The sequence below is a fragment of the Selaginella moellendorffii genome, unplaced genomic scaffold (genome assembly GCF_000143415.4).
Source record: "Selaginella moellendorffii unplaced genomic scaffold, v1.0 SELMOscaffold_59, whole genome shotgun sequence".
NCBI classification, from domain to species: domain Eukaryota; kingdom Viridiplantae; phylum Streptophyta; class Lycopodiopsida; order Selaginellales; family Selaginellaceae; genus Selaginella; species Selaginella moellendorffii.
In genome coordinates this window covers 592,315-616,422 of record NW_003314320.1, presented here as the reverse complement: position 1 = coordinate 616,422, position 24,108 = coordinate 592,315, and the positions used below count along the sequence as shown (strand labels likewise).

At 51.3% G+C, this 24,108-nt stretch overlaps 14 protein-coding genes across 14 annotated transcripts; 8 read left to right on the top strand and 6 right to left on the bottom strand.

Annotated features, from left to right (window-relative positions):
* The first annotated feature begins 5 nt into the window (after positions 1 to 5).
* Positions 6 to 3,085, top strand: LOC9644015 (pentatricopeptide repeat-containing protein At4g02750). Its single transcript, XM_024688788.1, has one exon. It carries the CDS (start codon positions 52 to 54, stop codon positions 2,032 to 2,034), a length of 1,983 nt encoding a protein of 660 aa, XP_024544556.1. The 5' UTR covers positions 6 to 51; the 3' UTR covers positions 2,035 to 3,085.
* Positions 2,226 to 4,250, top strand: LOC9644014 (endoglucanase 3). The gene is made up of 8 exons (XM_024688789.1): positions 2,226 to 2,469; positions 2,529 to 2,741; positions 2,810 to 3,010; positions 3,071 to 3,163; positions 3,213 to 3,377; positions 3,429 to 3,537; positions 3,608 to 3,771; positions 3,830 to 4,250. The coding sequence occupies exons 1-8, from the start codon at positions 2,233 to 2,235 to the stop codon at positions 4,154 to 4,156; spliced, it is 1,509 nt and encodes a 502-aa protein (XP_024544557.1). The 5' UTR covers positions 2,226 to 2,232; the 3' UTR covers positions 4,157 to 4,250.
* Positions 4,251 to 4,348: 98 nt separating this feature from the next.
* On the top strand, positions 4,349 to 6,044 carry LOC9643830 (uncharacterized protein At4g15545). The gene is made up of 9 exons (XM_024688912.1): positions 4,349 to 4,792; positions 4,856 to 4,924; positions 5,002 to 5,061; positions 5,127 to 5,148; positions 5,205 to 5,246; positions 5,296 to 5,502; positions 5,559 to 5,604; positions 5,664 to 5,742; positions 5,801 to 6,044. The coding sequence occupies exons 1-9, from the start codon at positions 4,529 to 4,531 to the stop codon at positions 5,894 to 5,896; spliced, it is 885 nt and encodes a 294-aa protein (XP_024544680.1). The 5' UTR covers positions 4,349 to 4,528; the 3' UTR covers positions 5,897 to 6,044.
* A 1,051-nt stretch (positions 6,045 to 7,095) lies between these two features.
* On the bottom strand, positions 7,096 to 8,363 carry LOC9644013 (classical arabinogalactan protein 9). Its single transcript, XM_002983618.2, has 2 exons — positions 7,995 to 8,363; positions 7,096 to 7,872 (listed from the first exon to the last, which is right to left on the bottom strand). Exons 1-2 carry the CDS (start codon positions 8,077 to 8,079, stop codon positions 7,355 to 7,357), a joined length of 603 nt encoding a protein of 200 aa, XP_002983664.1. The 5' UTR covers positions 8,080 to 8,363; the 3' UTR covers positions 7,096 to 7,354.
* Positions 8,364 to 8,945: 582 nt separating this feature from the next.
* Positions 8,946 to 10,075, top strand: LOC9644012 (mavicyanin). Its single transcript, XM_024688861.1, has 2 exons — positions 8,946 to 9,325; positions 9,662 to 10,075. The coding sequence occupies exons 1-2, from the start codon at positions 9,157 to 9,159 to the stop codon at positions 10,021 to 10,023; spliced, it is 531 nt and encodes a 176-aa protein (XP_024544629.1). The 5' UTR covers positions 8,946 to 9,156; the 3' UTR covers positions 10,024 to 10,075.
* Positions 10,076 to 10,620: 545 nt separating this feature from the next.
* Positions 10,621 to 11,181, top strand: LOC112351250 (blue copper protein-like). The gene has a single exon (XM_024688749.1). It carries the CDS (start codon positions 10,621 to 10,623, stop codon positions 11,179 to 11,181), a length of 561 nt encoding a protein of 186 aa, XP_024544517.1.
* Positions 11,182 to 11,509: 328 nt separating this feature from the next.
* Positions 11,510 to 13,357, top strand: LOC9643829 (pentatricopeptide repeat-containing protein At1g11290, chloroplastic). Its single transcript, XM_002983725.2, has one exon. The coding sequence runs from the start codon at positions 11,526 to 11,528 to the stop codon at positions 13,230 to 13,232; it is 1,707 nt and encodes a 568-aa protein (XP_002983771.2). The 5' UTR covers positions 11,510 to 11,525; the 3' UTR covers positions 13,233 to 13,357.
* Positions 13,358 to 14,174: 817 nt separating this feature from the next.
* On the bottom strand, positions 14,175 to 15,515 carry LOC112351249 (pentatricopeptide repeat-containing protein At4g02750-like). Its single transcript, XM_024688748.1, has one exon. It carries the CDS (start codon positions 15,513 to 15,515, stop codon positions 14,175 to 14,177), a length of 1,341 nt encoding a protein of 446 aa, XP_024544516.1.
* A 621-nt stretch (positions 15,516 to 16,136) lies between these two features.
* Positions 16,137 to 17,226, top strand: LOC112351268 (putative lysozyme-like protein). Its single transcript, XM_024688793.1, has 2 exons — positions 16,137 to 16,543; positions 16,748 to 17,226. Exons 1-2 carry the CDS (start codon positions 16,284 to 16,286, stop codon positions 17,082 to 17,084), a joined length of 597 nt encoding a protein of 198 aa, XP_024544561.1. The 5' UTR covers positions 16,137 to 16,283; the 3' UTR covers positions 17,085 to 17,226.
* On the bottom strand, positions 17,197 to 17,933 carry LOC112351269. The gene is made up of 3 exons (XM_024688794.1): positions 17,711 to 17,933; positions 17,590 to 17,645; positions 17,197 to 17,449 (listed from the first exon to the last, which is right to left on the bottom strand). Exons 1-3 carry the CDS (start codon positions 17,841 to 17,843, stop codon positions 17,267 to 17,269), a joined length of 372 nt encoding a protein of 123 aa, XP_024544562.1. The 5' UTR covers positions 17,844 to 17,933; the 3' UTR covers positions 17,197 to 17,266.
* A 464-nt stretch (positions 17,934 to 18,397) lies between these two features.
* Positions 18,398 to 19,626, bottom strand: LOC112351267 (WAS/WASL-interacting protein family member 3-like). Its single transcript, XM_024688792.1, has 3 exons — positions 19,399 to 19,626; positions 18,726 to 19,296; positions 18,398 to 18,666 (listed from the first exon to the last, which is right to left on the bottom strand). The coding sequence occupies exons 1-3, from the start codon at positions 19,546 to 19,548 to the stop codon at positions 18,608 to 18,610; spliced, it is 780 nt and encodes a 259-aa protein (XP_024544560.1). The 5' UTR covers positions 19,549 to 19,626; the 3' UTR covers positions 18,398 to 18,607.
* A 6-nt stretch (positions 19,627 to 19,632) lies between these two features.
* LOC9644011 (calcium/calmodulin-regulated receptor-like kinase 1) lies at positions 19,633 to 21,367 on the bottom strand. Its single transcript, XM_002983617.2, has 7 exons — positions 20,892 to 21,367; positions 20,635 to 20,794; positions 20,461 to 20,587; positions 20,326 to 20,411; positions 20,200 to 20,271; positions 19,926 to 20,129; positions 19,633 to 19,869 (listed from the first exon to the last, which is right to left on the bottom strand). Exons 1-7 carry the CDS (start codon positions 21,221 to 21,223, stop codon positions 19,657 to 19,659), a joined length of 1,194 nt encoding a protein of 397 aa, XP_002983663.2. The 5' UTR covers positions 21,224 to 21,367; the 3' UTR covers positions 19,633 to 19,656.
* Positions 21,368 to 21,458: 91 nt separating this feature from the next.
* LOC9643828 (50S ribosomal protein L22, chloroplastic) lies at positions 21,459 to 22,751 on the top strand. The gene is made up of 6 exons (XM_002983724.2): positions 21,459 to 21,639; positions 21,692 to 21,735; positions 21,813 to 21,986; positions 22,062 to 22,172; positions 22,240 to 22,306; positions 22,368 to 22,751. Exons 1-6 carry the CDS (start codon positions 21,486 to 21,488, stop codon positions 22,643 to 22,645), a joined length of 828 nt encoding a protein of 275 aa, XP_002983770.2. The 5' UTR covers positions 21,459 to 21,485; the 3' UTR covers positions 22,646 to 22,751.
* A 93-nt stretch (positions 22,752 to 22,844) lies between these two features.
* LOC9644010 (uclacyanin-2) lies at positions 22,845 to 23,872 on the bottom strand. Its single transcript, XM_002983616.2, has 2 exons — positions 23,432 to 23,872; positions 22,845 to 23,347 (listed from the first exon to the last, which is right to left on the bottom strand). Exons 1-2 carry the CDS (start codon positions 23,793 to 23,795, stop codon positions 22,974 to 22,976), a joined length of 738 nt encoding a protein of 245 aa, XP_002983662.2. The 5' UTR covers positions 23,796 to 23,872; the 3' UTR covers positions 22,845 to 22,973.
* Positions 23,873 to 24,108: the final 236 nt, after the last annotated feature.

The window sequence follows — 24,108 nt, the reverse complement described above, 5'->3', positions numbered from 1 at the left end:
TCATAGCCCGCCCCGCCGTCGATATAATCGCGCGGGAGACGTGGCCCCGCCATGCCCGTCCGTTTCGGGGATCCCACAGCGCCTGGATCTCGCGACGCCGCGGCCATAATCCCCCCCGAGCGCCTCGCCCGCGCGCGATTCGACGATGCCAGCTTCCAGGAGTACCACGCGCTCGCCTGCTGCGTCAAATCGTGCTCCAAGGCCAAGGATCTGGCCGAGGCGGTGGCGATCCACGGCCGGATCAAGGCCTCCAGCTACGCCGCCGATCGCTACCTCAAGAACCTGCTCATGGACATGTACAGCAAATGCGGCAGCCTGGAGCACGTCCGATCGGTGTTCCAGAGCCTGGACCGCGGCGATCGCAACGCATTCTCGTGGAACATCATGGTGTCCGCGCTGGGGAGGAACGGGCATCTGGAGGAGGCGCGCAAAATGTACGAGGAGATGCCCGAGAAGAGCACGGTGGGCGCCAACGCGATGATCAACGCCTACGCCAAGGGCGGGCATCTCGCGGAAGCCCTAGACGTCTTCGCCAAGATCCCCAAGAAGGACGTGGTCTCGTGGACGAGCATCGTCACCGCATATGCCGAGAACGGGCATATTCTCGAGGCCCGGCGGATATTCGACAAGATGCCCGATAAGAACGTCGTCTCGTGGACGGCCATGATCACCGGCTACATCGAGAATGGCTGCCTGGGCGAGGCGCGCCGCCTCTTCGACGCCATGCCCGTACGGAATATCTCCTCGTGGAACAACATGGTCAAGGGATATGCCATGTACGGGCATACGGAGGATGCCCGCGCGGTGTTTGACGACATGCCGCAGAAGAACGTCATCTCCTGGACGTGCATGGTGACGGCGTACGCCCAGAAGGGGAATCTCCGCGAGGCACGGGGTATTTTCGATGCCATGCCCGACAAGAATGTCGTGTCGTGGAACGCGATGATCACGGCATATGCCCAGTGCGGGTATCTGGGGGAGGCAAAGCGGATATTCGACGCGATGCCCAAGAGGGACCCGGTGACCTGGACGGCGATGGTCACGGCATTTGCCCAGCACGGGGATATTCTCCAGGCGAGGGCGCTCTTCGAAAAGATGCCGCAGAAGGTTCTCGTGTCGTACAACGCCATGGTGGCGGCATACGCCCAGAATGGTGACGTGGACGAGTCCCGGCGGCTGTTCGACGCCATGGAGCAGCGCAACGTCGCGAGCTGGAACGCGATGATCTCCGGCTACGTGAAGAACGGCCGGGGGTGGGATGCCCTAGAGATCTTCAAGCTCATGGATCTCACGGGTATGCATCCCAACGACATCACTTTCATGAGCGCAATCGATGCCTGCGCGGACCTCCAGGCGCTGCTCGAGGGCCAGATCCTCCACGCGGAGATCACGGCCAGCGGTACGGAGCCCGACGCGTACCTCCGCAATGCGCTGCTTCACATGTACGGCCGCTGCGGCAGCCTCGCCATGGCCGAGTCGCTCTTCGACGATATGCCCGACCGGGATCGCTGGTCGTGGAATGTGATGATCTCCTCGTATGCCCACGGCGGGCATACCAGGAGATCGCTCGCGTTCTTCGCGGAGATGGCGCTGGATGGGATCACGCCCGATGGAGTGACGTTCGTGGCCGTGCTGGGGGCTTGCAGCCACGCCGGGCGCGTCGATCTGGGTTGCCACTACTTCGTCTCGATGAGCACGGATTACTCCATGGCGAGGGACGTGGATCACGACCTCTATGTGTGTCTGATCGATGTTCTTGGGCGGTCCGGGTGGATCAAGGAGGCCGAGGATTTGATCGCAAACATGCCCTTCCAGCCCGATTCCGTGGCGTGGGCGACGCTCCTGGGCGGGTATAGGAACTATGGGAGTCTTGGGAGAGGGGCGCAGCAGGCCGCGCAGTGTGTCTTTCAGCTGGATCCAGAGGACTCGGCGCCGTATGTGTTGCTCCACAATTTGTACAAATCGGGTAGGAGGAGGCAAGAGGGCGATGGCGATTTCGAGCAAGCGATGAAGCCCACCATGGGGTATTTCTGAGGATCGATCGAGCAATTGATCAAGAGATGGAAGCACAAACCGAGAATATCCGAAATATCCAAGAACATTTTTGGCGCCAAGCATGGATCGTAGCCGACTGCGCGAGTTTCGGGTCTAAATGCTATGATCGCGGAAGGCTCGATCGTCTTGAAAGACCACCAATTCCTGCAAGAGCTATCGTTCGCCAATTGATCCGGAATGCAATTGGATTTGGATCAAGCGCCGCCGCCGCCGCCGCCGCTGCTGCTGCTGCTGCTGCTGCTCATACTCACTGCATCGATTCCACACGCTTCTCGAGCGCCGAGCTTCGACTACGCCGACGCTCTGGACAAATCCATCCTATTCTACGAGCAGCAGCGCTCGGGAGAGCTCCCCGAGGATCAAAGAGCGACATGGCGGGGGGATTCCGCGCTCACCGATGGACAAGATGTCAATGTTGTGAAATCAATCGATCTTTCCTTGTAAATTGACTGGCGATCGCCCTGTTCTTCCAGGTCGATCTCGTTGGAGGCTACTACGACGCTGGAAACAACGTGAAATTTGGATTCCCAGGGGCCTTCACGACCACAATGTTGGCTTGGTCCGTCATCGAGACCGGTCTGGAGCTCGATTCCCTTGGCGAGCTTGGTTATGCCAAGGAAGCCGTACGATGGGGTGCCGACTATATAGCCAAGACGTACAGCGCGCCCAATGTACTTTGGGCCCAGGTGATTAATTACCTTTCCCTATGATAATGCGGCACGAAGCACTTTGTTCTTCCTTGTTCTTCGTCTAGGTCGGGGATGCTCAAGCCGATCATGCGTGCTGGGAGAGGCCCGAGGATATGGACACGCCAAGAACGGCGTACAGGATCGATGCGGCGCATCCAGGCTCGGATCTTGCGGGGGAATCGGCTGCGGCGCTCGCGGCGTCGTCGATCGTCTTCCAGATTACCGATCCGGGGTATTCCAGCGAGCTCCTCGCCAAGGCGCAAGATGTAAGTTTGGGATTTGGATCGATTTCGAGACCGATGTCCGACGGATTTTCTTTGGTATAGATTTTCCGGTTTGCAGATGCTTACAGGGGAAAATACAGCGATTCTCTGGGCGGGGTTGTCACGCCGTACTACAATTCCTTCTCTGGTTACGAGGTATTTGCTAGATCCCCTAGAAAGTTTCAACTCAGTTCTTGTGATCCAGGATGAGCTTCTCTGGGCTGCTGCTTGGCTCTACAAAGCATCTCGCGACGAACAGTACTTGAGCTACTTGATCGAGAATGGTGCTGGATTTGGAGGAACTACCGGGACATACTACACGGCTACCTGGGACAATAAGCTTGCCGGCGTCCAAGTTTTGGAATCACAGGTAATCTGGAAACTTTCTTTGCAATCCATCGCTCGTTTTTTTGGTTCATAGTTGTTCTTCTCGGGAAGGAGCGATCTGGAAGGGTATAAAACCCAAGCTGACAACTTCGTATGCTCTGTTCTTCCGGGAAATCCCAAGTCCACAGCCACGATTACACCAGGTGAGGTTCGTTCTCCTTGGAATGGGATTAGATTGATTGGAAAGGTGGTGGAAACTTTCAATTGATCCAGGTGGTTTGCTCTACGTCCAAGAAGCAAGCAACATGCAATACGTGACTAGCGCTGCGTTTTTGTTTTTCACGTATGCCAAGTATCTGGAGGACGCGTCCCAGACAGTCTCTTGTGGAGACGTCCAGGTCTCTCCGGACGAACTCAATGCTTTTGCGAAGCAGCAGGTATGATTTTCATCAGTTCATTCATTCTTCATTCTAGAGTATCACTCCCTTCTTCCAGGTGGATTACATCCTGGGAAACAATCCCAGGAACTCGTCATACATGATTGGGTTCGGCCGCAATTTCCCGCAGCGCGTCCATCACCGTGCCTCGTCCATGCCCTCGATCGAAGATCATCCTGCCAAGATTGGATGTCAAGAGGGATTCCAGTACCTCCAAGCATCGTCTCCAAATCCAAATCCCATCGTTGGGGGCGTAGTTGGAGGCCCCGATAGCAGTGACCAATACTCGGACGATCGAGAAGCTTTCACCCAGTCAGAGCCATCGACATATATCAATGCCGGATTGGTTGGAGCGCTCGCAACACTCGCGGGACAAACCTTATAGATCACACTCCCTGGGAAAAAAGCTGGGGAAGAACTTTTTTGGCGGTAAATTTTGAATTTGAATTAAAAGTTCCGGCGCGTAAGATATGGCGAAACCAACGGTACAGATTGGACATACCGTTCCGTGGCGGAAAGTCCCATTTGTTTGGAGAAGACTATATATCCAGATATGAACAAGGGGTTTTGTCTGGAACCCTAATTCCGGGGGAGAGAGGGAGAGATTAGGGCTCGTGGGATGCTGCATCGCGCTCCAATTTCCTATTCCTCGATGCCGCATTCTGCCCCAATGCGCCATCTCCTCTGGTAAGATCGTGATTCTACCGTTTGCTCGAATTCCCGGAATTCCCCGCCAAGGGCAGGCGATTCTTCCACGATGATGGGCGTGGATTTTGATCTGCCAAAGGAGGTGCTGTCGGTGCTGCCGACGGACCCCTTCGAGCAGCTGGATTTGGCGAGGAGGATTACATCCATGGCTATCACATTGAGAGTGGCCAAACTGGAGGCCGATGAGAAGAAGCTCATGCAAAAAGTGGCGGAGAGGGACAAAGTTATCTACGAATTGAAGGAGAGGCTCTCGGAGACCGAGCACAATTTGCAGGATGCTATGGGTCGATTGACAACGGCGTTGGATGAACAGGTCTGGATAGAATTGGATTGATCTCTTTCTTTTTTTCGCTGATTGCTCTCAAACTCTCTCCAGACCAAACTTACGAATGAGAGAAACGTTCTTATGAGCACAGTGAAGAAACTGAATAGAGATGTTGCAAAGGTTTGATTTTTTTTTTCCTGTCTTCTCTTTCATCTCTCACGTTTGTGTTTTTGTTTCTCGTTAATTTTATCTGGCAGCTGGAAGCATTCAAGCGAACTTTGATGCAGTCTCTACAAGAAGACGAGGACGGTGGTACGGTATGTGACTAGAAAAACGATGCTCTTTTCACTCACGCACTATAAATTTTCTTTCCAATTCCCAGGAATCTGGAAATCGCGTCAAAGGTAGCTCGACACTGTTCTATTGCTTTGTGACACTGTTCCATCTGTCTGCATTACAGATGCAGATACGTCCGGTTCCGGCCAAGATGATATCCAAGATGGTAATCGTTTCAACTTTTCCTTAAACTGATATAACCGTAATCGATATAGCTCAAAGGAACCGCACACTCTCGCTCACTCCAACGCTTACGCCAAAGTTGTCTCCCATAGGTTCTCCAAAGGATCTATCAGCATCGGTAACACCTTTGCAATTATCGGCTCCAGGCTCGCCTCGTCGACTGTCGGCAATTGAACCGAGATTCGCATCTCTTCCAGCGAGCCATACTATAACTGCACCAAGCTCGCCTCCTATACCAGGTAAAACTTAGAGTTTTGTATCGTTGCTAAGTTATCCGTCGCATCTTTCCATCCAGGTCGGACTCCCAAGGTGGATGGGAAGGAATTTTTCCGGCAAGCAAGGTAAAGTCTAATGCAAAAGCTGTTCTTTTCTCACCGTTTTCTTTTTTATGGAATCGCAGGAATCGTCTGTCCTACGAGCAATTCAGTGCCTTCCTCGCCAATATCAAGGAACTCAACGCACATCGCCAAACACGGGAGGTAAGAACAGAAGATCTGGAAGGCAAAAAACACTTGGAATTGGATTTATTTGCTCCAGGAAACGCTGAGGAAAGCCGGAGACATATTTGGAGCTGACAACAAGGATCTGTATCTTGCGTTTGAAGGCCTTTTGAGTCGGCATCTCCCGTCCTAGTGCCGCTGTTTTATAATTCATAGATCTGTGCAGCGTGGGTTTGATTTGGTCATTTATTTATTTATTTTTTAAAAAAAGAGAGAAAATTTGAGAATTAATTTATTAAATTCATACGTTTTGTTTAATCCATTCTGGAACACTTCAGGTCCTTTTCCTTCCTGTGTGTGCTTTTCATTTCTAAAGCACTACCACCACCACCACATTTGCTTTTCACTTCACTTGCAATTCACTCCACGCCATTTTCAGGCCCACGAGTCTTTCCCAGAAAATAAATATTACGCTTTATAGCATGAACCATTTCCTCACCTGTGTACTTGCTACTTGCATAGTTATATAGATAATATAGATCATAGATTGCATACTTGGAACTTGAGCATCATTAGCAAAGCTCACAAACCCTTGCTTTTTTCATCCATCAATCTCATGCTTCAAGTTGGGCACCACGAAACTAATATAGAAGCATATAGATAGATAAATAACACCCATGATTCAAGAGAATCAGAGAGAAAGGATCTTGATCTACTTTGCCATAAACTTCAGAATGCAAACATTTGATTTCCTCAGACTTTTCCTCAATATTTCACAACATAATTTGTAACAATATTTCACGCTTGCCCTTCCAACATCCGAGTTTTTGGAATAGGACTTTTAGGGTTCATCATTCCTGATTAAAAAAAAGAAACGTTTTGCAGCAGCCAGTTCAGACTGTGCCTGAACCCTCAGCTGTCAACTGTGTGCTGCGCGTGTGTGTGGACCCATGCTCACATGTGAACCAACGGACATTGAAACCGACCTCCCCTCCAACAATCGTGATTCACCTCTGATTACTATCAAGAAAGTCCAAGTTGCAATGCCCGGCAGCTGCTTCTTCTTCTTCTTCCTTCCTTCCTAGTTTTTCTTCTTCTAAAGACGTAGACATGATGATGAATTCTTCCTGTAAAGGAGATCGATCGGTCGTTCGCATGGCTGCCTCACGGAAGAAAAAAGAAAGAGAGACTTTGGCTCTCCACACAGAATATTGGAGGACACACAGCTATAGTCTATCAACTGGCGAAAAGCTTGTAAAGCCGGAAAACAAAGCAAGCAACAAAAGCAAGTCACATCCACAGCTCCTTTTTTTCCTCATCTTTTTCTTGGACCAATTTGCACTGAAAGATGCAGCAGCAGCAGCCAGGAATTGATCTAAAGGATGCAGCATGGAAAAAGAATCCATGAAATAAATTATGATCTAAAGGTCCAGCCAAGGGACAAAACAAGTGGGGCTCTCTCTATATCTCTAGAATGACTCATCTACATCCAATTCCTTCCTAGATAGCTTATAGGGGGATCAAAACACTCAAATCAAAACCAATGAGCCGTGTGAAAGGTGGTGGTGCGTGTAGTGTGTGTGTGCTTCCCCAATGAAAGAAAAAAAAAATCCAATCCCTCCAAATGATACGTAGACCACCCCCCTACGCTCTAGAATAGAAGCGCCGCCGCGAGGGAAGAGGCCACGAGAACGGACGCTGCGGATGCGACGATTGAGATTGCGGACGATGGAGATTGAGGAGCGAGGTCGGACGCGCCTGGAGCGCTAGCGGGGCTGGAACCGGTTGGAGGCGCAGGTGGGGAAGCTGCCGGTGAGGCGGTCGGGGTCACAACTGGAGTGGCAACCGGGGGCGTCAGAACCGGGGTAGGCGCTGCCACAACTGGAGTCGGTGCAGCCACGGGTGGGGTCAGCACAACTGGGGCGGGCGCCGCAGCCGGGGGCGGAGTGGCAACTGGAACTGGTGCCGGTGGTGGAGTCGCAACTGGGGGCGGTACCGTCGGTGGGGTCGCGGGCGCCACAACTGGAGGAGGGACGGACGGAGGAGGAGCCGCAACCGGGGCCGGTACGGTTGGTGGCGGTGGTACGGTCGCCGCTGGCCCTGCCGCGCTTCCAGAGGGAGCTCCCGCCGGAGTCGCCAGGATGATGTTTAGTCCCTTGCCTGGATGAACTGCCACAAAGAACCAGAAGAACGAAAAGAATCTCAGTAAAGATCGACCAGAATCTCTGTTCTGTCGCTCGAATCATCGCCCTCTGCTCTAGATCTAGATCAACTAGCGCTAGGAAACTTACCCACGAACTCCTCCTCGCAAATGCAGGTGTGGATCAGCGCCAAAAGAGCCAGCGCCAAGAGCTGTGGTCTCCTCCCGAAAGCCATTGCAAGAAATCTAGAGAATGTAGGATCGATCTGGGCGAATGAGAGGCTGCCCACGAGACCCAATGCAAGATTCTACCGAGAGGGCGCGGTGGATTGCCGGATGGAGGGAGTGGATTGCTGCTAGATCTGGGCGCGCGAGAGCGAGCGAGGACGCGCTAGGCTACGCGAGAGAGGAGGAATGAAGCGAGGGCAGTGGCATTTAAAGGAGAGGGATGAGAGACGTTTGCGCTGAGCTGAGCTGGGGGCAGGCTGTGGCAGTGCGCGATGCTTAAAACCCTCTCCCTCTCTCGCAAAAAAAAAAGATCTTAACCCTTCACTGGAAAGGTAGCTGTTGCAAAGCGACAAATAGTTAAAACATGGCCACCGTCACGAGTGACGGGTGGAACGGCCTTGGGCCTCATCACGAGTGAGTGGCTCACGCCCGGAGCGTACGGAATTGACGCGCAACGGTCCTATTTTCCAGCGTTAAGGCTTTGATTATAGAAAAAATTCCTCTGGCCTCGTTTTGATGAGCGATGATCCAGACGTTCTTGAATGCTCTCCACGCAATTAAGATAGATTACTAATTAATACTTTTTAATAATAGAATGGCTGTACTTGGGAAGCACTCTACAGTGCTTGTGAAAAGCCCCTGTGACCAGCAGTAACAAAATCTTTTCGTGTATATTTTTTTCTTGTTGGGTGATTGATTTCGCGGACGGTGGCAAATCATCTCATGGTTTTTTGGCTTGTTTTGCATTGCCAGGGAAGCATTTGGTGGATCGTACGGCAGAGATCATTCTCCGTACGGAAGTGACGCGGTAGAAAGTCCAACGAGAATGCATTCTTATTCAGCGTTCACTAATTTGACCGCCTAATGTTTGCGACCAAATCTTTGTCAAGGTAACATCCGCGTTTTCATTTCTATAGCTGCGTTTTCGTGACTGAGATGATCAGCATGCATGTGTGTATAAAGCCCCGCTGCTTCCATAGTCCCGGCAGAGCAAAGTTCTTCGTGGATTTCTTCTTGCTTCATTCCACGACCAGGATTATCTCAATCCGTGATCGAAATTCACCTTGCGTTTGAGAAAGGAAAGAATGGCAGCAGCAAAGTGGATCGCAATGGTGGCGCTGGCTCTAGTAGCAGCTTGTCAGCTCGCCATGGCAGTGGATTATCAGGTCGCTGGAGCCGCCCCCGGCTGGAGCATCCAGAATGGCTACACGGAATGGGCAGCTACAAACCAGTTCCGGGTGGGAGACACGCTCAGTAAGTTCTTACATCGAAACTCCTTTTGTGTTTCTTGAGGTTTCCAAAAAGTTGTGATCCTTCATTCCATCCTTGCCAAACTCTCTCATTTATCTTGCTCATGGTACACAACCTTCTTCAAAGTATTACAATACTCCTCCACTGTTGCACCATCGTCTCCAAAACTTCTTTAAACTCTTCTTACACATCTTGCATGCTTGCTCTCATGATCAAACGCATCTTTCCTTGTTTTCTAGATCTTTTGCGACGGAAACTTCCGATGGCTTGGTCTTAGACATTGCATTGTTTCCAAACTCTACACCGCCATGTATGTAACTTTTGACTGGGCTTTTGCAGCGTTTACTTACACGGGCAACCACAACGTGTTGGAAGTGAGCCGTGCCGCCTACGATAGCTGCGACGCGTCCCAGCCCATCCAGTCCTACTTGACGCCCAGCCCCATCCAGGTCACCCTGACCACAAGTGGGGAGCACTGGTTCATCTGTGGAGTTCCCGGCCACTGCGGTGGAGGCATGAGGGTACCCATTAACGTTCTCGAGGCCACAAGCGGGGCACCAGGTGGGGCGCCCGCCGTTCCCAGCACCCCAACCGGTGTTGCGTTTCCTCCGCCACGACCAAACTCCGCTGCTGGAAATTCTCCAGTCCTCTCGGCCGGACTCGCTGCGGCTGCGGCTGGAGCCTTGGCGATTTTGTTGTAGATTTTGATTTAATATTTTGGATTTTACCAAAAAAAATTTAAAAATTCTTTTGAGGTTTTATTGTTTTAAAGAAATAATCTCGATCATGAAATACCATAGAAATATGCCACAAAAGTCTACGATAATCAAAGATGGCGCCCTGGAATATAATTACCTTCTGAAAGCAAATAAAATGTTATAACTATTCATTGGTATTTGGAGGAACTTTGCTTGTACCTTTTATCGAAAAGACAAAGCAAGCAAGCATCCGAATTGAAGAACACGAAGCTCCATCTGGTGGAAGCAACAGGAACAATAGTCCTTTTTGGAAGTTTGAGCGTTTGCTCTCTGCTGCCCTGTGTAAAGTTTAAGGATCCGGCCGGCCATTTGCAACGCGCTTCCTCCGGCCCGTGTGCCATCCGGAGCCGTCGAGGAGGCCTCTCCGTTACTATAAAAACAAGCCCATCGCAAAGCATTTCCCAGGCAGCAAAAAGATCTTCCAGGTCTTCTCAGCAGCATCAAGAGTTGTCTAAAGATCTTTCAAAGTTTACCAGCAGCAAAAGAGAAGCTTCCTTGGCTCAATTCAAGATCCAGGAAAAGTTTGTGATTTCTATCCAGATGGCTCAGGGAAGATGCATGGCCGTTCTCGTCGCTCTTGTGACCTTCGCAGCGGTGTGCGAGGCTCAAGACCACAGCACCCCATGGAACTTGTCTATGAAGAAGGAAGACTACAAAGCTTGGGCCGCGACGCAAACTTTCCTGACGGGACAAACTCTGCGTAAGCTCAATTCGAATCGATCAATTCACATGATATCGATCTCTTACTTTTTTTTTCTTGGAACTCTGTTTCTAGAGTTTAAATACGAGTCGGGACACAGTCTGCTGGCGCTTGCAACCCAGGAGGCGTACAACAACTGCGATCTCAGCAATCCCGTCAAGACTTTCACAGAGCCAAACCCGATCGTCACTCTCGGAGCTCCAGGCAAGAAGTTCTACGTTTGTGGGGTTGGGAACCACTGCAACGCGGGAATGAAAGTTATCATCAACGTTGTCTCCAGCGCCGATGCTGCCGCTCCTCCCGCGGAACCTCCACAGAAAGGAGCGGCGGGCAATCTCGTCTCCTCCAGCGCCTTCGTCGTGGCCCTTGGAGCTGTGGCCGCCGCCGCCGCGGTGCTCTAGATCCTCCAATTCTTCCGATTAAGAACTACGTATTTTTTGGTGTTCAACATTGTTATTGAGATGTTGAGCTCCAGACGATTGTTTCTCAATTAAATTCAGTTTTTTTGTTCTCTCTCTTGTTCTCAAAAATTATCGATCCAGCATTGCAGAATTCTGTAAGTATAGCAACAACAATTCACACACACTCACACACACACACAGAGTTCCTCAACAAAAATCACTTTTCTTTAAGAAAATTCTCTTCAACAGGGAGTTTTAGGGTTCTGGAATGAGAGAGAGATTTCCTCAACGGAAATCACTTTTCTTCTCTTCAACAGGGAGTTTTAGGGTTCTTGGCAAATGGAATGCCGGTATCATCAATCCGGCACCAAAATCTCTCCTCGATCGAGGAAGTGGTGCGGCGGCTGGAGGAGGAATCCACTGCCGGCGGCGACGACGCATACCGATGCGCGCAGCTGCTGCGCCTGTGCGGCCGATCCAAATCTCTAGCTCATGGCAGCCGCGTCCACGCCCAGATCCTTCTCCGCTCGCGCGGCCGCTGCTCCACATTCCTCGCCAATCTCGTCGTCCAGATGTATGGGCGCTGCGGCGAGCTCTCCCGCGCGCGCGAGGCATTCGACGCGATTGAAGAGCCCAATCTCTTCTCGTGGGCGATCCTCATGGCGGCCTACGTGCTCAATGGCCACGACCGCGCGGCGCTGCGATTGTTTCGCGCGATGGACCAGCAAGGGATCCCGGCGGAGAGCGCGACGCTCGTGAGCGCCATAGGCGCAATCGCGGGGATCGGCGATCTGGCTTTGGCCAGGGCAATCGAGGTGCGCGTCCGGAGAACTGTCCTCGACAGGATCATCGTGGCGGGCGGCGCACGATCGGACGTGATCGTGGAGACTGCGATGATCAACATGTTTAGCAAGTGTGGGGCAGTGATCGAGGCACTCGCAGTGTTTGATCGGATCCAGGATCGCAATCTGGTATCGTGGAACGCGATGATTACAGCATTTGCCCAGAACGGGCATCGCAGGGAGGCAGTGGAGCTCTACCGGAGAATGGAGGAGGAAGGGATCCGGGCCGATGAGAGCACTTATCCGAGTGTTCTTGGGGCGTGCCAGAGCTTGGCGGAGGGGCGATCGATTCACGCCAGGATTTGCAGCGCGGGGCTGGAGCTGGATGTCGTGGTGGGATCTGCGCTGGTGAGCATGCATGGGCGATTCGGCGCGCTGGAAGCCGCGCGGGATGTGTTTGATCGAATGGAGCACAAGAACGTAATCACCTGGTGCGCGATGATCTCTGCGTATGCGCAGAATGGGCATCCCAGGCAAGCGCTGGATGGCTTCGCGAGGATGGGCAGGATCAAGCCCAACTCGGTGACGTTCTTGGCGGTTCTTGAGGCCTGCTCGCTTCTGGGCGATCTGGAAATCGGGAGAGGGGTTCACGGGCAGATCGTGGAGGCTGGATTCGATGGCGAAGAGAATGTGAGCAATGGGCTCATCAACATGTATGGGAAGTGTGGGAGCTGGAGCGATGCGAGAGTGGTGTTTGATGCCGCGAGAAGGTCTTCTCTCCGGAGGAACACGGTGGTGTCTTGGAATTCGATGATAGAGGCTTATGCCCAGCTTGGGCATGCCAATGAGGCAGTGGAGGTGTTCCAGGAGATGCGCTTGGATGGAACCAAGCCGGATCAAGTGACGTTCCTGGAGATGATGTTTGCTTGCAGCCATGCCGGATTGGTGGAGCAAGGGATCTTTTGCTTCTTGTCCATGGTTAGAGACGAGAGGTTGACACCGAGTGGTGATCACTGGAGGAGTTTGGTGGATCTTTTGGGAAGAGCTGGATGGATTCGAGGGGCGGAACAAGTGGTGAAGGATATGGCTGGCAGTGCTGATCCTGTGGCTTGGACTACATTAATTGGTGCTTGTATGATTCATGGCAGAATAGATCACGGGGTTTGTATTGCAGAGGGTGTTTTGGCAGGGGATAATAAGGCTCATGTTGGAGCTCCGTATGCTTTAATATCCAACATATATTCTTCCAAAACTCCAAGACTATCTTGATACATTCAATTAAATTTTAATTCCAGGGCTGAAGACGAAACATTAAAGGGACAAGAGTGATGATCAAGCATTCTACAAGTGTAATCTAATGTTGACTAATGATATTTCTTTTTTTATTTATGCATTTTTATTGCTCAACTTGAATATGGAAATCTATCTATCTTGCTATACTATTTTATGTTTAGTTTATGTGTAATTTATATCTCTGTGGCAGTAGGTAGGGGGGTGAGCATAGCAAGCCATCCAAGCAGACAGCCTTAACTCCATCACTTACAAGATCAGTAGCAATTGTTTGAATTTCATCCCATCCTCAGAACTGATAATGAAAGAGAAAAGGGAGAATGGCTTTCCCTTATAAGTGGCTGAAGAACTTAGGCTGTTTCCATGAAATTAAGAATGTTAAAACCCGATTAAATAGGAGAGCTTTAAGGCTTGTTTTTTGCCACTAGACTGCAAATAAGCTGGTGGCCGTAAATCTATCACCACAAGACAATAGTAGCAATTGTGTGATTTCATCCCATCCTTATAGCTGATCATAACTCTTTCTTTCCCTCACAAATGGCTGTCAAAAGAATCTCTTGGTTTGTATGTGGCAAGCCTTCTCAACCTCTTCAGAAAGTCCCCTAGCTCAGAAACTGATTGATCTGTATGATGTAAGCCCCTGCAAGTTAAAAGCTGAGAACAAAGCCTAGAACGAAGACTTTTGTCTTTCTTGGGGTGGCAAATATTATGGAGGGAGATAACTTTTGAATTCATAGAACTGTTTTCCTGTGAAAGATAAAATCAATCTTAGCCATTGCTTAGGATATCACTTGGGCAAACCAAAAGTATGTAAGAGGACTGGTGAACCTGTTCCATAATGATATTGGATTGTTGTCTCACATTTCAAAATAGACAACACTGCAGATGAGAGTCAAAGAAACAACCAGCATAAACCAAGTTTTAACAGCTCAACCTTTGCATATGCAGAGTTTTTTTGGGTAATGAATAGATGTTTCCAAGCAATACATATGCATATCCAGCTCCATCGTTGCTCATGACAAAGAGAGATTTCGCGGCATTTTCAGCATGCTGGAGATTACTCGAACTTCTGCAAGCTCCAAGCAAACAGGTCCACTCGAGAACATCAGGCACAAATGGCATCAGTGTGATGAGTTCCTTAGCACTGTCAATGTGTCCTGCTCGTCCCAGCAAATCAATCATACAGCAGTAGTGCTGTCTTGTAGGCTCAACTTTGTAATCCATGATCATTGAGAGGAACCACTGCCGGCCAGCCTCCATCTTGCCAATGTAATTACAAGCTCCAAAGATGGCAACAAAACATACAGAATCAGGGCACTCAATCAACCGGAACAAATCCAGGACTTCAAAGACCCTCAAGAAATGACCTGTGAGTGAGTATCCACTGAGCATAGCTCCCCAAGATGCTATGTTTCGCTCTGGCATCGTCTCTAGAACTTTTCTTGCCAGATCCAACTGCCCATTGTGAGCATAGGCATAGATCATCACACTCCAGCAAGCTACATCCCTCTCGTGGATTTTGTGAAACATCTCCAGAGCTTCCTTGAGCTGCGAGTTCTGGGCATACGCATCTAGCATCGCATTGCAGCATATCTGATTTAGCTGAGGTATCCGGTCAAAAAGATGCTTCGCATTTTCAAGATGCCCATTCCGGGTATACGCAGCGAGCATGGCCGTCCACGTTACAATGTCCCGTTGTGGCATCTCGTCGAACAAAACCCGGGCATCGTCAACGCGGTCCTCCTCCGTCAACACGGTCAGCATTGTAGTCCACGTCATCAGATCCCTGTACGGCATGCTCTCAAACAAGACCTTCGCATCGTTAAGATGCCCATTCTGCGCATATGCCGCTAGCATTGACGACCACGATACCATGTTTCTTTCTGGCATATCCTCAAACACGCGCTTAGCACCATCGATTTGTCCCTTTTGTCCATATACAGATATCATCGCCGACCAGCACACGCAATCGCGCTGTGGAATGGAATCAAACATGGATTTAGCACTCTCAAGATAGCCAAGCCGGGCATATGCCGTTAGCATTGCCGTCCAGGAAACAATATCCCGCTGTGGCATGTCACAAAAGATACCCTTCGCCTCCTGGAGATGGCCTGACCGGGTATATGCCGTTAGCATCCCTGTCCACGACACGAGATCCCTTTCAGGCAGCGTGTCAAACATCTCCTTCGCATCTTGGAGATGCCCTGTGTGGGAATATGCCCCGGCGATGGCATTGAAGGAGATGAGATCGTGGACGGGCATGTCGTCAAAGACTCTCTTGCTGTCATGAAGATGCCCGGTTTGGGCATACACCGCGACCATTGCATTGTAGGAGACGAGATTTGGCTCTGGCATCTCGCGGAAGATCTGCTGCGCTTCCTCGAGGTGGCGATTTCTCGTGCAGGCGCAGAGCATGAGAACCCACGAGTAGGAGTTCCTCTCACGAATCGCATCAAAGACTTGCGAGGCGTGCTTGACGCTGCCGCATTTGCCATACATCTCGACGAGCTTGTTGAGGAGGAAAGTGTCGAGATCGATGTGAGGGGAGGACTCGATTCGAGAGTGGAGCTCCCTGGCGGCGCTCAAGCTCCTACAAGACTGCACTAGATGGAGGCATTCCCGCCTGTCCATCACCCACGAACCCTAACCCCTAACGGTCTCCATGTCTCTGGAAAGGGAAATCCCCCAACGGTTTGATATGAAGGCTTTTGCGCGGCGTCAGGCGTCCTTGGATGCCATCGTTGTCGCTCAATCAATGCTGGAAGGAGCTTAAGCTTTTCGATCCTGGTTATGAACAATGATCCGTGAGAGAATGTGGTTATATGCGATAATCTGAGAGAGAATAGAACACTTTTCGCAAGTCGAGCATTTGGTGACCGCCCCTCGGCTCTGTCTCGCCTGTAAAACATCGGTCACGCAGCCACGGGAGGCCTGGCGACTCTCACCGATCCACCAGAGTATAAAACCCAATATCACATTCATTCACTTCCATCCATCACTCCTTTCTCTTCCTTCGTCAAGTTCTTAGTTATGGGGACTAACGCCAGGACGCCTTGGGCTCTGTGCATCACGCTCGTCCTCCTTTTCTCGGCCAATGCGGGATCCAGCCAGGAGTTTGCCACCGATCCATTCGGCGCGAGCGCGCAGCTCGGCGGCGATGCCACCGCTACCTCGGTGGATTCCTCCAACAGCCTTGGCGGCGGACTGGGTGGCTTACTAGGAGGCGGCGGCGGAGGTGGTGGAAGCGGCGGATTTGGTGGCCTGGGCGGTGGCGGAGGATGCTCCAGCAAGTAAGCTCTAGTTCTTTCCCAAGATCTGTCACTCTCCAGGTCAAATCCCCATTGTCAGTTAGCAGAGGATAGTTCCCCCAAAACAGAGCTTTCTTGCCCAAATCCTCGATCTAGAGAGGATGCCTTCTTCCTTCTTCCTCGAATCAATCCTTCCGATTGATTGACAATTGCAAGAACTAAGCGTCACTCCCGATTGAATTGCAGCTACTGGGCGCAGCATCCAAACTCGTGGCCCAACCTCCTCACGATCTACACCACGGTGACCCAAGTCCTCGGCCAGGTCGCGTACACGATCTTCGGCGGCCCCACGACGCTCCTGGGCGCGCTCCAGAACCAGTCCACCGATGCCTACTCGTCGCTCCTCCGCGAGGCCACCGCCGCGCTCCTCAACTCCTACTCGCGCCCCGGCTTCCAGTACTCGCCCTCCGCCATACGCACCGCCTTCCAATCCTCGCTCCACAGCCAACGATCGGCGGCGTACCAGGCGGCGCTCTTCCGCCACGCAAACTCTGGCTATGGCGCCGATTCCTCGTGCTCCTAGACCCAAGGAGGAAGAAGGCGGGTTAGCAGCTAACTCATGATTAAGCCTAATAAGCATGATTAGTTATCCGTATAAATGAGTGATTTTTCGTTGGTGTTGTCGAGGAAGCCCATGATTGAAATGCGCAAGTAGTGATTAATCATGCGCCTAATTTGTGCCTAGTACAGATGATTAGGGGCTAATCACCCGAGGTCCTGGCACGAGCATGTCCAGACAGCGTGCTGGCCAAACGCGCGCCCGCCTTGCAAGAAGCGCGGCCGGGCAATGCAGCGTCCATGGCAGCTCCCGCCGCAAACGTTTTGGCATTGCGGCGGCCTCGAGCCCGGGTGTCGGCTGCTCAGGATCTCCGCCTCGGTGCTCTTGCTCTTTTGTTTTGCCAATCGACGAGGCCGATCGATCGATCGATCGAGACCACAGTAGAAATCGAATCGAGAAGAAGGCCGAGAGAATGAGAATGAAACCCAGTGAGTAAAGCTTCAATCCGAAAGAGAATGTGAGTACGTACCTGACTATAGCTCGTTTGCGCGAGGAGATCATCCAAGGAGGGACTAGCGCTTGAGCCTGGATTGAGACAGAGCGTGGATTAGCGAGATGATTTTCTATGTTGCGGAGATAGAACACTTAACCGTGATCATCGCCCAGTTCTTCCATGCTCAGCAGCCACCGATAGCGATGAGCTCTTGATCCAGACACGATCATCGACACCAACACGACCCACAAGAGAACGATGCAGCGATTTCGACGAGAGGCCAGCAACATATCCAAGCGCGCAGGCTCTTGCTCGAAAGCCGACCGACCGACCGATCGAATCGAATCGACCTAGACAAGTGCAAAAAAGAAGAGCGGAAGGGAGAAATCCGACAGGCCAAACGAAAGCAAAGCTGGGAGCGAGCGAGAAGATTTTCAATGCGACCAAAAGTGGCTATTCTCGCAAGCTACATCCGTTTAAAGTGTGGGGAGGAGGATATTCCCGTACATACGACAGCATCTTGTGACAGTACTCCTCATCGTCGTTTTTGCGTGTGATGCCGTGCATGGCATAGCACGCCCCTCGGCCAGCTTAAAGCTCTCTTGGTCTAATCCAGCCGTATAACTGCATTACCATTTCTACGCAGTCGTATAGAATAGACCGTACTTTCTACAGCTTTGTAGTTGCATTTGCAGCGCAGTGATGAATCCAAATCACGGGTCATTTCGTGGCACCGACGCGGGCGCACGCATTCATTCCCGCTATGGCGGCTTAAAGCGCGATTAGTTTGGCTGTTAAGCATGTATATAATCTCTTCCAGAAGCTTTGGAAGAACGTTGAACACTTTGTCAACGATGGTCAATAGGTCAATTAACTTGGGAGGTCAAATCGTTTATAGTAGAGCGTTGACCATTTTGTCAATGCCTGTCGATAGTTTGGAAGAGCGTTGACCGCTTTGTCAATGCCTGGCCAGCATGTCAAATAGGTTTGTCATTTTGAAACTTTGACTTTGCGTAGACGAGAAATCTGTGCGAGCTTTGGATCTGGGAAGAACTTATTTTATGGAAGCTCTGCGAGTGGTCCTGGAGGAGCCTCCGGCTTTGGGCGCCGCATCTGGAAGAAAGAAAATGGAAGACAGAAAAATTCTCGTCAAGAAGCGAGGAATTGCGTACCTCCAGCGAGCTTGTTGGATCGCTGAGACGGAGGGACGAGAGATTTTCTTTGCTCGCTCTTCCTCACGGAGCCCCTGGCCATGGAGCTCCTCGCCCCCCCGGACGACGAGTCGATCGACGCAGTGTCCTCTGGCGGCCGCGGCGGAGAGATCTTCTGGATCATCTCTGGTGGCAGCACGGTCCCTTCGCTAAATCTCCTCACCGGCGACCCCTTTCGATCGTAGAGCTTAGGCGATCCCCCCTGCGGGACGAGCGGTTGCCCCGGCGCGACAGTGATCGTCGCTCTCCTGGGCTTGTCCGGCTTGGATTCCACCGCCTTGATCGCCGCCGGCTTCGCTGGGCTGGGCGGCTGCTCCAGCGGTGGCTGCTCCTCTTGGATCGGCGGCGCTGGCGGTGGCGACACCTCCTCTGGCCGCTGCTTGACGGGGAGAACGCATCGAGCCCAGGTATCGAGCGGCGGCAACACTGGCTCCTGGGGAACGATCCACTCCTCTGGTACCCTACCTTGGACGATTGGATCGTCCCAGCTCTCCATCCGCGGCACCAATCCCACGCTCACCATATGAACCATCTGGAAATCCCAGGGCCAGGGGAGAAATCCGTGACATTGGAGCTGGATCAAAGGGGAGAGAGAGAGAAAGAGAGAGAGAGAGAGAGAGGAGAGATTGCTTACCCCGGCCATGGTTCTCGCCACGGCGTGAGAGATTATGCGAGGGAAGTAGACCTTGTCCTTGAGATACTGATCGAAATTCCCCCACAGCGCCTCCATTGCGTAGTTGACGCACTCGTCGCGCTGCGCCGGCGTGTCCTTCTTCGGCGCCATGAGCCCTAGATTCGAAGCATATTCTCACGCGTTTAAACATTGGCGCCGAGGTACAAAATTTCGAGAAGTTTGCCAACGTCAAGATCGAGAAAAAAGCATTTGAGGCAACTAGATCACCATCGAAATGCTGTGCTTCATTCCAAACCGCGACAACCATTGTACAATCTCACGCATCGGCGGCCGCGTCTCTGGATCTTTCCTCACGCAGCGATGGGCGATGGAGGCCAGTTTCGCCAGCTCTTGGAGGTTGCAATTCCCGTTTAGTCGGGAGTCCAGCAGCTCGATCCAGTCGGAGTTTTCTTCGTCCACACCCAGGGAGGCCTGCGAGAGAGAGTAAATCTGCGATGAATCAAAACAACAAGGACAATGGGAGTTACCATTTGGACGTAGTCCATGAGGCCGTGCTGTGGATGCCTGCCTGACATGAGCTCGAACAGAAGAACTCCAAAGCTGTAGACATCGCTCTTCTCGTTGAAAACTTTGGTGAAGATGTACTCGGGATCGGTGTAGCCAAATGTGCCTTTGATTCCCGAGGTTGGGACTACTGGACTCACTTCCTTGGAAAGTCCAAAATCTGCTACCTGAAAGAATTTTTGGAGAGTCTATCAACAACAAAAGTGGAAAGAAAGGAAAGAAAAGAACTCGACATACCCGGGCTGTCATTGAATTGTCTAGAAGAATGTTAGCGGACTTGATATCTCTATGGATCACTGGTGGAACTGCCTATAGAAAACAACTTCATGAGATTTTTGAATCGAGAACTTCAATTGTAGTTACCCCGTCGTGCAGATACTCAATGCCCCGAGAAACGTCCTTGGCGATTTGCACTCGCTCAGACCAGCTCAAAGCTTCCCTCTTGTCATCTGATAATACAATTGATCACGCTGAGAAAATTACAAAAGAGACACCTACTGTACAGTAGTTTTTCCAAACTCCCGTTGCTCATATACTCATAGACGAGCATACGTTCTCGACGATCGGTACAGTAGCCGACTAAGTTTACGAGGTTTTTGTGATGCAATCGTCCTAGCAAGCTCACCTGACAGATACAAAGATTACAAACGAAAGGACGAAGGTTTTTCTTACCTCGGTTTGAAACTCTCTCTCTCCTTGCTTGGAAGTGGAAGAAAGAACCTTCACAGCTAAACGAGTTGGAGAAGATGGAGATGGCGTTGCCTTGTACACAGGACCAAATGCCCCACTTCCCACTAGAGTTGTAAAGTTTTTGGTAGCCCTTTGGATCTCCCTGTGCAAAAATTTAAAGCAAGAAAAGAGAGTCAATGAAAGCTTGCGGCAAATTCCAGGAGAAATTCGCTAGGCTAGCTCGCGCGGGAGGAACTCACTTGTAAGAAAACTTTGTAATGCCGGGATGGAAGACGCTTGCTGGTTTGGGATGCCAGATCTCCACCGCGTGGTGGTCGTGATTGGTGCTGAATTGATCGGAGAGAATGGTGCTAGAATCGAGCCCATTCATGCGAATGGGTGCTGCTGGCTCGCGGAGCTCCGAAACACTCCGCGATTTGGCCTTGCCCTTCCTCCTCGACAGCACACAGGCGACTACAGTGATCAAGAACAGGAGGCCGGCCGCGGCAGCGAGGGAGAGTCCCACAATCACGGGGATCGAGGGGCCGCCAGAGCTGCTGGCGCGAGAAATCGAGGGAGGAGGAGAGGACATCTCGAAATTTCTCCCTTGCCCGGGATGGATGATGGATTACTGCTCGAGCTGGCCCCGATCATTGACCCCGTCAAGAGAATTCCTGGAGAAGCAGCGAAGCGCGGCCATGGTCGTCCTTGTGATTTAATTCGAAGGCGCCGTGCCCTAAAACTTGTCGCGCATTCCCGCGTCTCGACAAAGCCAAAGATAAAAGGAAAGATCCATTTCCATTTTTAATGACCCAACGTACGGACGCTCTCTTGCACGGAAGAACTTAGGGTTTATGCTGGAGCACGGTCCATTCCATCCCGGGGCGGCGATGATTGGCAGGATCGCGTTGCGAACGACGAGGCAGCTCCAGAATAGGTCTTTGATCGCTGGCGCTGCCAATGCGCGACACTGCTGGAAGGTGTCGGCGTTTCTACGGGATGGAGAAGGTACGCTTGGATTTTCCGCTGGGCGTTGTTTACTGGGAAATTTTTCTCCCAGGGCCTAGCATTTTCCGGAGGCCATTCCAGCATAGCCAGGCACAGGTATCCATTGTTTCTCACCGATTTTATGTTTTTTTTTCTATCTTGGTTTTTATGATCGATCGATGATTGGAATGTAGAATATATCGATGAGCCGGGTTTTCCGAGAGGACGATGTTCCAGTAAAATCTCCTCTAGCGGAGACTCCAACTTCCCCGGAAGCGGCTGGTGCTAGCTTCGAAGTGACTGCCACTCCAAAGCCCCCAAAGCCAAAGCCAAAGACTGTGAGAGCAATGCTTAGAGAAATACCTCAGGTTCGTTTCATTGTCTTGTTCTTTGGCTTATAGCATGAACTCTCTCACTTTTTTTCTTTTCTTGCGTTTTTTTAGAGCCCCAAGAAGATGAACCTCGTAGCAAAGGTTGTCCGAGGCATGCGAGTGAATGACGCTCTTATACAAATGAGCGTTCTAATCAAGCGTGCTGCCAGTACCGTTTACAAGGTGAAATTGCTTGCTTTTTCTCTTAACGAATCCTGTTCTTTCGATACTCATCGGATTCGTTGTCCAGGTTTTGCATTCTGCTCGCGCCAATGCGGTCCATAACTATGGCTTCGACGCTGAAAAGCTCATAGTCGGTAGGCCATCACACCTTGCGTCTAACAGCCGCTCACCGAATATTTTGTTTGTTGTCATTAGACGAGGCCTTCGTCGGCAAAGGGAAGTATTTGAAACGTATATGGCCACACGCGAGGGGTAGATTTGGCATCCGGGAGAAGAAACGGTGTAGATTGACGGTGCTTCTCCGAGAGATGACTCCCAAGGAAGAGATCTTACTGGAAAAGTTACGCGAGAAACAAAAGCGAGGGCAGTACATCTACAGAACGAAGCTGCTACCTCATCGGCTGACGGAAACGAGATGGTGCGAGCCGGGAGAGAAAAGAAAGGATCTTGCCATGCAGACTTCGAGCTACTAGAAACGGTTCAACCTGATCGTGAGTATAAGTGAGTAGTGCTGGTTAAGTAACGGGATGATACTTTGTTTTCTTCCTTGCTGCAAAAATCAACGTTTTCTTCGTGGCCTATTAGCAGGATAAAACCAGGGGGTAAAAAACAGGATGGAAGAACAGTAAAACCGAGTGGTGGAAACAGGATCAACAAGTTGACTCCGTAAGCTTCAAGCGGAAAGAAATCCCAGATCTCTCTGCTATTCAAGAAGAATCGCAAACAACAGGTGGATCTTCCGAAAGAAGAATTGCTACTCCGACGAACAAACAAACAAACATGGACGAGAGTGGACGACTCTTACAAGAGCAACGCTACCGAGGCGACGACGAGAGCGGTGCCGACTTGTAGTCCAGATGCAGCAGAAGGCTCGTTGGTGGGAGTTGTAGGCGTGGTAGGAGTCGTCGGAGTCGTCGGAGTCGTCGGAGTAGTCGGAGTAGTCGGCGTAGTGGGAGGCGCAGGTGTAGTGGGAGTCGAAGGGGTCGACGCCGCAGTGATGGCCACCTTCATGCCTCCAGCACAGTGACCAGCGACTGTGCAGATCACGTAAGTGGTTCCAGTGCCGACCGTGAGTCCTCCACCGTTTGCGACGGATTGGAGAGAGTTCGGCGTGCAGCTCCTCCAGTCGGCCTCCGAGACTACGTCGGCGGTGTGGCTTCCGACCCAGCTGAAAGCTGCCAAAGGTTCATTTTTTTAGCGAGAGGGGTGAGAAAGATCCGTTTTTTAGAGATCCAAGAGGAGGAGGAGGAGGAACTTACTGACAGTGTCTCCGGTGCGGACGGTGTTCGTTGTCGACCAGCTTGAGTAGTCGACTCCTTGGCGCCAGTCGATGCGAATGGTAGCAGACAGGACCGAGCAGTAAAGAGCCGCGAGGACAGTGAGGAGTAATGCTGCACTGCCACTTCCCTGAGCAGTCGCAGCCATCTCTTGGAGACAAGAAAGCAGGGATCTGAGCCGATTGATCTCCTGGATCCGAGAAGCAGAGGAGATGGAGGGGGGAGGAAGAGGAAAGTGTTGCTTTAAGAGGGGGCAAAGCACTCGCGGGCGCTGGGTTAATAAATAAAGCACGAGTCCAGAAGGAACAGGGAAGCTGACGGGCCAGAGCGAAAGTGGGGTAGTCATGGGCCACTTTCAAAGCTTGGTTGGTGAGAGCGAGAGAGAGAGAGAGCGAAACTTTCTCGATCGAGCACCAAAAAGAAAAGAAAAAGGGGGGCGAAACTGGGAGGGGAGCTTGACTGAAAGCTAGCGATGGAGTTAAGCGCGAGTTTGACGAGACAATTTGGAGAGAGGACGATGAAGCATGAGACGATTTCTTTCGCCGGATCGTAAGCTTGACGCGGTCTACAGTGGTGACCGGTGACGAGTTCTTCTCTGGAAGAAAAAAAAGAAAAGAGATGGAGTTATGGCTTGTGTTAAGTCCGCTTCTTTCGTCACT